At 41.6% G+C, this 15,935-nt stretch overlaps 1 protein-coding gene across 1 annotated transcript in view; it reads left to right on the forward strand.

Moving 5' to 3' along the window:
- Nucleotides 1-15,935, forward strand: part of LOC143803847 (uncharacterized) — a 147,921-nt gene that overhangs the window by 81,938 nt on the left and 50,048 nt on the right. Inside the window, exons 36-46 of the mRNA XM_077281612.1 lie at nt 37-287; nt 514-697; nt 799-1,003; nt 2,381-2,565; nt 5,532-5,601; nt 11,549-11,649; nt 12,168-12,199; nt 12,836-13,013; nt 13,097-13,201; nt 14,823-14,863; nt 15,543-15,717. Coding sequence (XP_077137727.1) covers nt 37-287; nt 514-697; nt 799-1,003; nt 2,381-2,565; nt 5,532-5,601; nt 11,549-11,649; nt 12,168-12,199; nt 12,836-13,013; nt 13,097-13,201; nt 14,823-14,863; nt 15,543-15,717 — 1,527 coding nt within the window. The remainder of the gene's footprint in view (nt 1-36; nt 288-513; nt 698-798; nt 1,004-2,380; nt 2,566-5,531; nt 5,602-11,548; nt 11,650-12,167; nt 12,200-12,835; nt 13,014-13,096; nt 13,202-14,822; nt 14,864-15,542; nt 15,718-15,935) is intronic.

Here is a 15,935-nt window from a genome sequence, read left to right on the forward strand (position 1 = left end):
TATAAATCTGATTATATTCTTTTTTACTTCCAATAGGTGTGTGTAGCGGATGGGGTGACCCTCATTACATCACCTTTGATGGCACCTATTACACTTTCCTGGACAAATGTACATATGTTCTTGTGCAGCAGATTACTCCCAAATATGACAACTTCCGGGTCCTTGTTGACAACTACTTCTGTGGTGCTGAAGATGGTTTGTCCTGTCCACAATCTATCTTGATTTACTATAAATCTGCTGAAGTTGTTTTGACACGTATGATGTACGAAGGAAAAATGCAAAACAGGGTAAGAAAACAAGTCGAAAGTCCTGATTCATACTTTTCTACAAAACCAATTAACAATGCCAACTTCCAAAATCTCCAAGTCCATATGGCCTTTGAATTCTGTATGTACTATAAGCTATATTGGTTTCTTATTGTCTGATGATGACCATTTTGTCTATTTTGTTACATAATGACTGCATTGACTGTTATCTATTTGCCTCTTAACAATTTCCAACCATTCTCTACAGATTAGATTGAATAACGACTGGGTAACTCCAGGGTTCACCACGAATGGCATTACTATATCTAGTGCTGGCATTAACATGAATGTGGAGATCCCAGAAATTGGTGCATTCATCTCATTCAGTGGAATGATCTTTGTTATTAATCTGCCATTCAGTAAATTTGGCTACAACACTGAAGGACAGTGTGGTACGTGATATTCCAGATATTTTTTTTAACTTTTTTTAGTTTTAGATATATAGATAAAAAACCAGCGGTTGTGAACACTAACATATATTTCACGAACTTAGGTACTTGCTCGAACAACAACTCCGAAGATTGCAGATTGCCAAGTGGTGAGATAGTAAATGATTGCTCCCAAATGGCTAACTACTGGAAGGTCAATGTAACAGGCCAGCCATACTGTAATTTAACTCCAACAACTTCACCACCGACTCACTCTACTACACCTCCAACATGCCCACCATCAGATGTTTGTGATATCATCTTAAGCGAGTAAGTTGGAATGTAATTGTTCAATACATTTCATATCATACTGTGCATGTATAATAAAAATAATGCTCTTTTTGTGTGTTCTTTCAAACTTTTCGGGTATGTATGAAAAATCATTTTTTTTTTTCATAAACGTCAATATTCTTGTCCACAGGTTGTGCCTGGTATTACAGCTTAAAGAATAAACATAGTTTTAATTTTTATTTCATAAATCAAGAGTGTACCCATGAATCTAACCATTCCAATATATGTTATCAGAGAATTTTTATTTTTTCACCTCATGGGACTGATGTTTCACTCTTAGTTCATGGATAATTTCTATATTGAGTAAGGACAAAGTTATATGATTAATGAGACAGGAGATGACAGTTGCTGCTCATTAAATTCTACGGAGAAGGAGGTGGAAAAAAAGGGAAGAGCTAAAGACAGAAAAATTAATTTTGCTGCAAGTTCTCCTGACAGTTGCACTTTAAGCAAAATGGCTGAGCTGCATTGCTAGTGTACATAATGGTTTATACACTATAATACATTTGGTCAAATGGAAGGTGGGGGCGGGTTGATAGTGGATTGGCTGCTGTCCTGGACAGACGATGGAGGAGTGCAGGCTGGAGTAGATTCCAGTGGTAGATACAGACACGGATGGAGTGTTCAAGTAAGTACTGATCAGGGTCAACGTGACGGAAGGGTTGGACTAGTACAAGGACATCATGGCTGAGCAAATCACGCTGATATCTATGATGGCAAGACAGCTTCAGAGATCAATAAAGATTGGATCTATGAATGCGAGTGTCTGGCGGGAGGCAGAATTTACCACAACAGTAGCAGCAGGAAAATCCTCATTTATGACTATCCATAGGGTTTTGGCCATGCTAAACATGAATCATCCATGGAATTAATAAAATTGAAATATCCAGACTATGAAGTGACCTGGTCAGATGAAGGATACTAAATCCAGGATCACACAGAGACTTGTCACTGATCACACATGTACTGAGGAGCGGTTTCTACAACTCTTGCTCACGAGGGGGTAGCACTGTATTAAATAACCAGCCAGAAGGATAAAGTAATTGTCCCCAAGGTTCTTTGACCAGGTCCTGTGTGTAGATCACAAGTGCCAATGTGCTTGGTAGTGATGTCATTTACCAGAAAATATGTCACACCAAGCTAGTAGTTTTCTTTTATTGCTTCACTGCCTGCAGCCGACACAAGGTTGTAACCACCCCTCATACCAGTAATGACTGTCGCCTTGTGTGTATTGCATAGAGTCCCTTGTTCCTGATAACTCCATGTCAGATTTTTGCCATTGTGGAATAAATGCTATAATACTGGAATCCAGTCATATACATATAATGATATATGCATTTTCTTCTAATTTTAAAGGGTCTTTGCTGATTGTCACAAAATTATTAGTCCAAATCACTACTATGAAGCCTGTGCCTTTGATGCCTGTCGTATGCGCAATTACTCTGAGCAAATAGTGTGTTCCAGTTTGGAAGTTTATGCCTCTTTGTGCATTGCCAAAGGAATTTGTGTGGACTGGAGAAACAAGACTGAAGGACATTGTCGTAAGTGCTTTTCAGTTTTCTTTTTTAAATGTATATGATTTGCAACCACAGGGGAAGATCTATAAAAATCAGTTTAAAGGAAAACATTTTTAGTCTTTGCCCGACCAATGAGATAGTACCTTTATTTGTTTTTCCCTTATTATCCCCTTTCAGACATATGATGTACTATCCTGTCGAGGTGGTATGGGCCCATATGACCACCGATGGGATAGTACGTCATCACCGATCAGCCATGCTCACAGGGGGAGCGTGGCCGATCGGGGCTGGGTGTCAGCTGACTATCGCAGCTGACATCCAGCACTATGTGCCAGCACATTAGCACATTACCATTAGCACATTAACCCCTGGAACACTGCGATCAAACATGATCACAGCGTTCCGGCGGCATAGGGAAGCATCGCGCAGAGAAGGGACTCCCTGCATGCTTCCCTGAGACCCTCGGAGCAACGCAATGTGATCACGTTGCTCTGAGGGTCTCTTACCTCCTCCTCCCTGCAGGCTCCGGATTGAAAATGGCTGCAGGGGGCCTTCCAGGTCCTGCAGGGAGGTGGCTTGCAAGTGCCTCCTCAGAGCAAGCGCCAGCAAGCCTCCCTGCAGTGCGTGTCAGAACGCTGATCTGACACAGTGCACTTCAAAATGTCAGATCAGTGATCTGACAATATATATTTATGTCCCCTCCTGGGGCAATGTTCTAAAGTAAAAAAAATATTTACATGTATAGAAAAAAAAAATCCTACATAAAGAAAAAAATATATATATTGTTCCAATAAATACATTTCTTTATCTAAATAAAAAAAAACAATAAAAGTACACATATTTAGTATCACCGCGTCCGTAAGGACCCGAGCTATAAAAGTGTCCCACTAGTTAACCCCTTAAGTGAACACGGTAAAAAAAAAGTGGCAAAAAACAACGCTTTATTATCATACAGTCGAACAAAATGTGGAATAACACGAGATCAAAAAGAGGGACATAAAAAAACAAGGCACAGCTGAAAGCGTCATCTTCTCCCGCAAAATAACAAGCTGCCATACAGCATCATCAGCGAAAAAATAAAAAAGTTATAGTCCTCAGAATAAAGCGATGCAAAAACAATTATTTTTTATATAAAGTAATTGTTATCGTATAAAAGCGCTAAAATATAAAAAAATATATAAATGAGGTATCGCTGTAATCGTACTGACCCGAAAAATAAAACTGCTTCATCAATTTTACCAAACGTGGAACGGTATAAACGCCCCCCCCCTAAAAGAAATTCATGAATAGCTGGTTTTTGGTCATTCTGCCTCACAAAAATCGGAATAAAAAGCGATCAAAGAATGTCACATGCCCAAAAAATGGTACCAATAAAAACATCAACTCGTCCTGCACAAAACAAGACCTCATATGACTCTGTGGACCAAGATATGGAAAAATTATAGCTCTCAAAATGTGGAGACGCAAAAACTATTTTTTGCAATAAAAAGTGTCTTTTAATGTATGACAGCTGCCAATCATAAAAAGCCACTAGAAAACCCAATATAAATAGTAAATCAAACCCCCTTTCATTACCCCCTTAGTTAGGGAAAAATAGTAAAATAAAAAAATGTATTTATTTCCATTTTGCCATTAGGGTTAGGGATAGAGTTGGGGCTTAAGTTAGGGTTAGGGTTGGGGCCAAAGTTAGGGTTAGGGCTAAAATTAGGGTTAGGGTTGGGGCTAAAGTTAGGGATTGGGCTAAAGTTAGGTATGGGGCTAAAGTTAGGGATAGGGTTTGGATTACATTTACGGTTGGGATTAGGGTTAGGATTGTGTCAGGGTTAGGGGTGTGGTTAGGGTTATGGTTGGGATTAGAGTTAGGGGTGTGTTGGGGTTAGGGGTATGGTTGGGACTAGGGTTAGGGGCGTGTTTGGGTTAGGGTTGTGGTTAGGGTTATGGTTAGGGTTGGGATTAGGGATAGGGGTGTGTTTGGGTTAGGGCTTCAGTTAGAATTGGGGGGTTTCCAATGTTAGCACATCAGGGGCTCTCCAAACACGACATGGCGTCCGATCTCAATTCCAGACATTTTGCATTGAAAAGTCAAACTGCGCTCCTTCTCTTCCGAGCTCTGCCATGCGCCCAAACAGTGGTTTACCCCCACATATGGGGTATCGGCGTACTCAGGACAAATTGTACAACAGCTTTTGGGGTCAATTTTCTCCTGTTACCCGTGGTAAAATAAAGCAAATTGGAGCTGAAGTAAATTTTTTGTGAAGAAAAGTTTAATGTTAATTTTTTGTTAAACATTCCAAAAATTCCTGTGAAACACCTGAAGGGTTAATAAACTTCTTGAATGTGGTTTTGAGCACATTGAGGGGTGCAGTTTTTAGAATGGTGTCACACTTGGGTATTTTCTATCATATAGACCCCTCAAAGTCACTTCAAATGTGATGTAGTCCCTAAAAAAATGGTGTTGTAAAAATGAGAAATTTCTGGTCAACTTTTAACACATAACTCCCTAACAAAAAAAATGTTGGTTCCAATATTGTGTGATATATCTCTGTGATTTAAAGGCATAAAAATTCAAATTTGGAAAATTGCGAAATTTTCAAAATTTATGCCAAATTTCCATTTTTTTCACAAATAAACGCAGGTAATATCAAAGAAATTTTACCACTATCATGAAATACAATATGTCACGAGAAAACATTGTCAGAATCATCAGAATCCGTTAAAGCGTTCCAGAGTTACAACCTCATAAAGGGACAGTGGCCTGGTCATTAACGTGCAAACCACCCTTGTCAGTAAAGGGGTTATAGTGTCTTATCACCTGAATTGGTTTCGAGCACCAATTTCAGGAGTTTTACTTTGCACTGGTATATACTGTATCTCCTTTATTGTGTCTTTGCTTACTTATAATACTTATAGCAATTTATATAATTGGTAATGTCAGTTGTTGTACATTGTAAAGATTATAATCTAATTTGCTCTTTTTTTCTGAAATGTAGCATACAATTGCCCTGCTGGAAAGGTGTACAACCCTTGTGGACCAATGCATGTCAAAACCTGCAACAACAGGTAAGAATTCTTGAAAAAAAATCTCCATATATTATTTCTGCAAATTTTAAATGAAAACTGATTCATTTTATCTGTAAATGAGTTAAGATTTTTGGGATTGACCCATCACTTACCATCTTCTGAGTACATATGTGAGTCATTGAGAGCAATCCCCTGGTTGAAAACCTCCCTCTATTACAGAGATTGTTCTGGCCTGTAAAATTAATGGCCTATTATTAGGATGTGTCATCAATGTCTGGGGTATGACACCCAGTACCCACACCAATTGGTTGTTTCCAGTGTCTGCGACAGCTACATCAACCGTATAGTAGACATAGCTGGGTACTGCCCATCCGCTCGTTATTTAATTAAACAGGGGAAAGATGTGCATTATCCGGCGATGGCCACTGTTCTGTCAATGGAGCTGTACTGAACAATTCCGGCTGCCACTGACAATGGGAACATCTGATCTGTTTGGGTGCCATACCCCCACCAATTAGAAATTGATGACCTATCCTAAGGACAGGCCATTAATGCTCAAGTCCCTTTAACTAAATGTATCTCCCCCTTGCTTCACAATGTTTGACTGGACACAGCTTCGCCTAGCAATAACTGTAATAGCTGTGAATGACAATGCAATGAAATGATTTCAATGTTTGAATCAATGTATAAATTATATTATCTTCATGGAACATCCCCTGTAACCACATACTGACATCGGATGGGATAGTACATCCGATGTCAGTACCCAAGCTTTGATTTGGGCTCCGGCGGTAAGCCCGCATCAAATCCAGGACATGTCAGCTGTTTTGAACAGCTGACCTGTGCCCACTATATGTGCAGGTGGATTCGCGCCTATTAACTAGTTAAATGCCGCGGCCAAACTCTGACAGCGGTGTCATGTTCTCAATGGCAAGAGAACATAGCATCAGCATATATAGGAACTAGCTCTTGGAAGATGGGAACTGAGCTGACCATGAACTAAACCTAACGCACAACTAGCAGTGGCCGGGTAGCATGCCTACGTTGATTCTAGATGCCCAGCACCAGCCGGAGGACTAAATAATGCTAGCAGAGGAAAATATTAGTCCTAGCTCACCTCTAGAGAAATACCCCGAAAGGAGACAGAGGCCCCCCACATGTATTGGCGGTGAATTAAGATGAAATAACAAACGTAGTATGAAAATAGGTTTAGCAAATTTGAGGTCCACTTACTACATAGCAGAAGACAGAAAGGACACTTTCATGGTCAGCTGAAAACCCTATCAAAACACCATCCAGAAATTACTTTAAAACTCTGGCATTAACTCATAACACCAGAGTGGCAATTCCTGTTCACAAGAGCTTTCCAGACACAGTAACGAAACTACAGCTGTGAACTGGAACAAAAATGCAAAAACAAACATGGACAAGAGTCCAACTTATCTAGTAGTTGTCTAGGAGCAGGAACAAGCACAGAGAGGCTTCTGATAACATTGTTGACCGGCAAGCAACTAACAGAGCAGCAAGGTTATATAGCGACTCCCACATCTTGATGGGAACAGGTGAACAGAGAAGATGAAGACACCAGTTCAATTCCACCAGTAGCCACCGGGGGAGCCCAGAATCCAAATTCACAACAGTACCCCCCACTCAAGGAGGGGGCACCGAACCCTCACCAGAACCACCAGGGCGATCAGGATGGGCCCTATGAAAGGCACGAACCAAATCAGAGGCATGAACATCAGATGCATTCACCCAAGAATTATCCTCCTGGCCGTATCCCTTCCACTTGACCAGATACTGGAGTCTCCGTCTGGAAACACGAGAGTCTAAGATTTTCTCCACAACGTACTCCAACTCACCCTCAACCAACACCGGAGCAGGAGGCTCAACGGAAGGCACAACCGGTACCTCATACCTGCGCAATAATGACCGATGAAAAACGTTATGAATAGAAAAGGATGCAGGGAGGTCCAAACGGAAGGAAACAGGGTTAAGAATCTCCAATATCTTATACGGGCCGATGAACCGAGGCTTAAACTTAGGAGAAGAGACCCTCATAGGGACAAAACGAGAAGACAACCACACCAAATCCCCAACACAAAGCCGAGGACCAACACGACGGTGGCGGTTGGCAAAAAGCTGAGTCTTCTCCTGGGACAACCTCAAATTGTCCACCACCTGCCCCCAGATCTGATGCAATCTCTCCACCACAGCATCCACTCCAGGACAATCCGAAGATTCCACCTGACCAGAGGAAAATCGAGGATGAAACCCCGAATTACAGAAAAACGGGGACACCAAAGTGGCAGAGCTGGCCCGATTATTGAGAGCGAACTCCGCCAATGGCAAAAAAGCAACCCAATCATCCTGGTCAGCAGACACAAAACACCTCAGATATGTCTCCAGGGTCTGATTAGTCCGCTCGGTCTGGCCATTCGTCTGAGGATGGAAAGCGGACGAAAAAGATAAATCTATGCCCATCCTAGCACAGAATGCCCGCCAAAATCTAGACACGAATTGGGTCCCTCTGTCAGAAATTATATTCTCAGGAATACCATGCAAACGAACAACATTTTGAAAAAACAGAGGAACCAACTCGGAAGAAGAAGGCAACTTGGGCAGAGGAACCAAATGGACCATCTTAGAGAAACGGTCACACACCACCCAGATGACAGACATCTTCTGAGAAACAGGCAGATCTGAAATAAAATCCATCGAGATGTGCGTCCAAGGCCTCTTAGGAATAGGCAAGGGCAACAATAATCCACTAGCCCGAGAACAACAAGGCTTGGCCCGAGCACAAACGTCACAAGACTGCACAAAGCCTCGCACATCTCGTGACAGGGAAGGCCACCAGAAGGACCTTGCCACCAAATCCCTGGTACCAAAAATGCCAGGATGACCTGCCAACACAGAAGAATGAACCTCAGAGATGACTCTACTGGTCCAATCATCAGGAACAAACAGTTTATCAGGTGGGCAACGATCCGGTCTATCCGCCTGAAACTCCTGCAAGGCCCGCCGCAGGTCTGGAGAAACGGCTGACAATACCACTCCATCCTTAAGGATACCTGTGGGCTCAGAGTTACCAGGCGAGTCAGGCTCAAAACTCCTAGAAAGGGCATCCGCCTTAACATTCTTAGAACCCGGTAGGTATGACACCACAAAATTAAACCGAGAGAAAAATAATGACCAGCGCGCCTGTCTAGGATTCAGGCGCCTGGCGGTCTCAAGATAAATCAAATTTTTGTGGTCAGTCAATACCACCACCTGATGTCTGGCCCCCTCAAGCCAATGGCGCCACTCCTCAAAAGCCCACTTCATGGCCAAAAGCTCCCGATTCCCAACATCATAATTCCGCTCAGCGGGCGAAAATTTACGGGAAAAGAAGGCACAAGGCCTCATCACGGAGCAGTCAGAACTTTTCTGCGACAACACTGCCCCAGCTCCGATCTCAGAAGCGTCGACCTCAACCTGAAAAGGTAGAGCAACATCAGGCTGACGCAACACAGGGGCAGAGGAAAAACGGCGCTTAAGCTCCCGAAAGGCCTCCACAGCGTCAGGGGACCAATCAGCAACATCAGCACCCTTCTTAGTCAAATCGGTCAATGGCTTAGCAATATCCGAAAAACCAGCAATAAATCGACGATAAAAGTTAGCAAAGCCCAAAAATTTCTGAAGACTCTTAAGAGAAGAGGGCTGCGTCCAATCACAAATAGCTTGAACCTTGACAGGATCCATTTCAATGGAAGAGGGAGAAAAAATATATCCCAAAAAGGAAATCCTCTGTACCCCAAAAACACACTTAGAACCCTTCACACACAAAGAATTAGACCGCAAAACCTGGAAAACCCTCCTGACTTGCTGGACATGAGAGTCCCAGTCATCCGAAAAAATCAGAATATCATCCAGATACACAATCATAAATTTATCCAAATAATCGCGAAAAATATCATGCATAAAGGACTGGAAAACTGACGGAGCATTTGAAAGACCAAAAGGCATCACTAAATACTCAAAGTGGCCCTCGGGCGTATTAAATGCGGTTTTCCACTCATCCCCCTGCCTGATTCGCACCAAATTATACGCCCCACGAAGGTCAATCTTAGAGAACCACTTGGCCCCCTTTATGCGAGCAAACAAATCAGTCAGCAACGGCAATGGGTATTGATATTTAACAGTGATTTTGTTCAAAAGCCGATAATCGATACATGGTCTCAAAGAGCCGTCTTTTTTTGACACAAAGAAAAAACCGGCTCCTAAGGGAGATGACGATGGACGAATATGTCCCTTTTCCAAGGACTCCTTTATATATTCTCGCATAGCAGCATGTTCAGGCACAGACAGATTAAACAAACGACCCTTTGGGTATTTACTACCCGGGATTAAATCTATGGCACAATCGCACTCATTCCACTGAGTAAGCACAGACCATTTACGGAATCTTTGGCAGTAAATTTCCGCTTCATCTTGCCCCTGAGATAGGGACATCAAAGTTTTTTCTGCCTGAAGCTCCAAATGAGGTTCGTCATAAAGCAACCCCAAGGCCAGAAAAAACGCATCCACATTGAGCAACGCAGGATCCCCTGGTGTCAATGAAAAAGCCCAGTCTTGAGGGTCGCCCCGGAGCAAGGAAATCACAATCCTGACCTGCTGTGCAGGGTCTCCGGCAGAGCGAAATTTCAGGGACAAAAATAATTTGCAATTATTTCGAAAATTCTGAAACCCAGATCTATTCCCCGAGAAAAATTCCGGCAAAGGAATTCTCGGCTCAGATACAGGTGCATGACAAACAAAGTCTTGCAAATTTTGTACCTTCGTGGCGAGATTATTCAAACCTGCAGTTACACTCTGAAGATCCATTACAAACAGGTGGACACAGAGCCATTCAAAGATTAGAAGGAGAAAAAAAAAAAAAAAAAAAATCAAAAAAATCTCAGCAGACTTCTTATTTCTCTCCTTTCTCAGCCAAGGATTTTAACCCTTTAGTGGGCCGGTCAAACTGTCATGTTCTCAATGGCAAGAGAACATAGCATCAGCATATATAGGAACTAGCTCTTGGAAGATGGGAACTGAGCTGACCATGAACTAAACCTAACGCACAACTAGCAGTGGCCGGGTAGCATGCCTACGTTGATTCTAGATGCCCAGCACCAGCCGGAGGACTAAATAATGCTAGCAGAGGAAAATATTAGTCCTAGCTCACCTCTAGAGAAATACCCCGAAAGGAGACAGAGGCCCCCCACATGTATTGGCGGTGAATTAAGATGAAATAACAAACGTAGTATGAAAATAGGTTTAGCAAATTTGAGGTCCACTTACTACATAGCAGAAGACAGAAAGGACACTTTCATGGTCAGCTGAAAACCCTATCAAAACACCATCCAGAAATTACTTTAAAACTCTGGCATTAACTCATAACACCAGAGTGGCAATTCCTGTTCACAAGAGCTTTCCAGACACAGTAACGAAACTACAGCTGTGAACTGGAACAAAAATGCAAAAACAAACATGGACAAGAGTCCAACTTATCTAGTAGTTGTCTAGGAGCAGGAACAAGCACAGAGAGGCTTCTGATAACATTGTTGACCGGCAAGCAACTAACAGAGCAGCAAGGTTATATAGCGACTCCCACATCTTGATGGGAACAGGTGAACAGAGAAGATGAAGACACCAGTTCAATTCCACCAGTAGCCACCGGGGGAGCCCAGAATCCAAATTCACAACACAGCGGCATTTAACATGCGCTTCCCTTTAACTAATTGTAGCTTCCTCTTGCTTCACAATGTTTGACTGGACACAACTTCCCTTAGCAATAACTGTAATAGCTGTGAATTACAATGCAATGAAATGATTTCAATGTTTGATTCAATGTGTAAATTATATTATCTTCAAGGAACATCCCCTTTCAGACTGAGAGGACTGCTTAACATTTAGTAATATATGACACATTTGTATATTTATCTTTTCACTGTCATTGCAGAGATGTTCAGAACTCTCAGGATGACCAGGCTGAAGGCTGTTTCTGTCCTGAAGGAGCCATACTGTTCAACTCTTTCACCGACGTCTGCGTTAACAACTGCAGTATGTATCTACATATACAATCACTGAAATGTTTATTAAAAGTTATTGAGAAAAAAACAGTTTTTAAATAATCCACATCTATTCATTTACACATATTCTGATGGTATACGCTGTGAGTGAATTAAACTACAACTACAAATGTACTTTTTAAGCTCATATTGTGCATATAGGTAGTCATAGACCACAAAAACTTGGCTAGGAGAGTAAAATATTGAAAAGTACAATATAATTCAAATGGGAAAAAGGGTAGAGCACTAACTATATTTCCAAAATACATATTTCTATTCCTGACTGCAGAGGTATCAGGCAGCCAAACATAATTCTTCAAAGCCTTAAAAATGCCTGGCTATAGATGTAATTTTGTGTTCTGAATGTTATTATATGGAGTCCACCTAAAGCCCAAACTGCACAAACTATTAAAGTATATGTTCACGATAAAAACTGAAAATAATTGTAGCATATCGCAATAAAATATTTTTGATGACAAAAAATGAATGATTTCTCTTTTTCTCTTCCAGCTTGCGCTGGCCCTGATGGAATGCCCACAAATGTGAGTGCCATAGAATCGTTTTATAAACTGAAATGATGAAGAAACTATGTTATAACAAAGACAGCCAAGAAACAGAGGAGCTAAAGCAGAAAGCAAGCCCAGATGGCCTGCCCAGAATAGTCAAAAAGAAGTTGAAATTAAAGGCGAGAGGGAGTCTCATCTTCTTAAATAGACAAAATTGCAAAGTGCTTGTAAAAACAAATTTGTAATTTACCATTTTTACATTTTCTTGATTTTCAAGAACAGAAGGTTATTTAATGTCATCATTTGCCTTTTGTTGGTTAGGCTATTGGCCACTGCCGCTGTCTATCAGTGGTGGTCAGACTTCTAGGCAAGGAGTGCAGTGCTATAGAGTTTGCAAGCTCTGCTCTGAAGCTAGTTTTTACAGCTTCAGCTTCCCTCTGCACCTTGGATGCTGCAGAGGAAAAAATGCCTCTGCCTGCAGTTCGGACAAGTGGTGCAACCATGCTGCTGATCCAAACTGTTAATCATCATGAGCACACCGCCTGCCTAAGAAGCAGGAAGCTTGGGAGGCTGGGAAGCTTTGTACTCCTGAAGAATGATAATGGAAAAACACTTTTAAGATATAAAGTTTTACATCACATAACTGCAATTCATGTATTTTCATGTTCACAGCCTGGAGAGACCTGGACAAGCCAATGCAAGGAATGTACATGTGAAAAGAACTCTCTTACTGTCCAGTGTCAGCCATTGACATGTCCTCCATTAGCTGAGTTATCTTGTGAGAAAGATGGATTTATCACCAAGGAGATACCAAATCCCGAGCAGCCATGTTGCATGATTAATGAATGCAGTAAGCAAAATATTCTTAACATTTTTTGACAGTTGAATGATTTCTTGATATGGAGTTGGACTCAACCATCTCTCTGTCTGTAGTATGTAACGTCAGCTACTGCCTGGAGAAGGAGAAGAAATGTCCTCTCGGATTTGAGATGGTCACCACGCAGAACAAAGATAATTGCTGCCCATCATATGACTGCGGTAAATGCCATAGATCACTACATAATGTTTTTGCCAGGTTTCTATATCTTATATTATTTTATTGGTGAAGTAGCTCTTTTCTGTATATATTGAAATACCATATATACTCGAGTATAAGCCAACCCGAGTATAAGCCGAGAGTCGAGACCCCTAATTCTGCCATAAAAAAATGGGAAAGCTTATTGACTTGAATATATAAGCCTAGGTTGGGAAATGCAGCAGCTACTGGTAAATTTGAAAAATAAAAATAGATATCAATAAAAGTAAAATTAATTGAGACTTCAGTAGGTTAAATATTTTTGAATATCCACATTGAATCAGGAGCCCTAGATAATGCTCCATACAGTTCATGATGGGCCCCATAAGATGTGCCATATAAAATATGCCCAATATAATGCTCCATACAGTTCATGATGGGCCCCATAACATGCTCCATATAAAATACGCCCCATATAATGATCCATAAATTTCATGATGGGCCCCATAAGATGTTCCATGCAAACAAAATGCCCCATATAATGCTGCACAAAGGTTAATAATTGCTCCATAAGATGTTCCATATTAAAATATGCCCCATATAATGCTGCACAAAGGTTGATGGCCCCCTAAGATTCTCCATACAAAATACACTCCATATAATGCTCCATAAAGTTCATGATGGGCCCCATAAGATGCTACATACAAAAAATATGCCCCATACAATGCTGCATAAAAGGCTAATGATGGCACCATAAGATGCCCCATAGAAAAATATGCCCAATATATTGCTCCATAAAGGTCGATGACCTCATAAGATGCTCCATAGAATAATATGCCCCATATGCTGCTGCTGCGATTTAAAAAAAAAATGACATACTCACCTCTCATCGCTGGGGGAGAGGTGCCGGTCTCGTGAGCAGGCGGGGACACCAGTACGCTATGGGGCCAGGTGCCAGAGGTGCCAGAGTTGCTGCTGGCTCAGCACATGCGATATTCACCTGTCCCCGTTCCACAACTGTGCGCCTCTGTGTCTTCCAGGTTTTTGCTGTGACTTTTCAGGCAGAGGGCGCACACTAATCACGTCATCGCGCCCTCTAACCTGAACATCATAGCCAGAAGATGCGGAAGACACAGCCTGGCGGTGTAACGGGGACAAGTGAATATTGCACGGCTCCCCCTCCCCCATCATACTCACTCCATCCGGGCATGGTCTCTGCTTCTCAGATGGTCTCTGGCACCTACAGCTCTTCCTGGGTACAGTGGTCACATGGTACCGCTCATTAAAGTAATGAATATGCACTCCACGCCTATGGGAGTGGAGACTCGTCCATATTCATTACTTTAATGAGCGGTACCATGTGACCACTGAACACAGGAAGAGCTGTAGGTGCCAGAGACCATCTGAGAAGCAGGGAAGTGCAGAGACTGCGTCAGGAGGGGGTGAGTTTAATGTAACAGCTGCCACTCCTGCCACTCCCCCTCTCCCTCCCCGACAACCCCCTGGGACAATGACTATAGTATAAGCCGAAAGGGGTACTTTCAGCCTTTTAAAATGGGCTGAAAATATCAGCTTATACTCGAGTATATACGGTATATGTATTGCATATATTATTCTAATAAACGTTTTGATCTTCTAAAACAGTTCCACCGGATGTCTGTGTGTACCAGAACAAAACGTACAAAGTAAGTGCAAAAATGGAACCTTTCACCTAATACTTGTATAATGAAAGGCAAAGACAACTGAACAATGATTTTGAAGGTATTCTAATTCATAAATACTCCAAAATGAATATCAACTGTCTCATATGGACTTTATAAGGTTACAAAACATTGAGACACAGCACCTCTCTATTACATAATCTGTGTCTGGTAATGCCACTTGACCCTATTTAGGTAAAATCGTGAATACGAGACATAATCCTTTGACAAGAGTGCTGCTATTTTTGCTTATTGCAGACAATGTCAAGAGTCCTTTACATTTTACATAGGGCAGTACGGTGGCTCAGTGGTTAGCACTGTAGTCTTGCAGCGCTGGAGTTCTGGATTCAAATCCCACCAAGGACAACATCTGCAAGGAGTTGGTATGTTCTCCCCGTGTTTGCGTTGGTTTCTTCCGGTTTCCTCCCACATTCCAAAGACATACTGATAGGGAATTTAGATTGTGAGCCCCATCGGGGACAGAGATGATAATGTGTGCAAACTGTAAAGCGCTGCGGAATATGTGAGTTTATATATAAAGATTATTATTATTATTACATTTTTGGGGGTAGAATTATTGACACCATTTCATATGAATTTGACCTAATTGGGTGCAACACAACTATTCTAACTTTTCTATTTCATTGCATTTTACATTATCCAGATTAATGAAACACAGATTATTGATAACTGTACAAAGGCCGTATGCCGTGGAAAAAATGTTCTTACCCTTGAGTCAGTGACTTGTCCAGAACAAAAGCCACTGTCCTGTGCTAATGGATTACCGCCTGTGAAAAAGATAAGGGAAGATGGATGCTGTTCTTATAATGAATGCGAATGTGAGTATTAAAAAGCACTTATTTTCAATTCAAGTAATAATAATGAAAAATAAATTAATAAGACATTGTTTACTGTTATGATCCTTAGTGGTTGAGGATCACAAATTACTCCAGCTAAGTAACAAACATAGGACAAGCTCTAGGGAGGTGGCAAGCTGGACTGACCGCAAATCTGAACCTAACCAAACACACTAGAAGTAGCCGGTGAACGTGCCTGA

Source organism: Ranitomeya variabilis, chromosome 2, assembly GCF_051348905.1.
Source record: "Ranitomeya variabilis isolate aRanVar5 chromosome 2, aRanVar5.hap1, whole genome shotgun sequence".
NCBI classification, from domain to species: Eukaryota; Metazoa; Chordata; class Amphibia; order Anura; family Dendrobatidae; genus Ranitomeya; species Ranitomeya variabilis.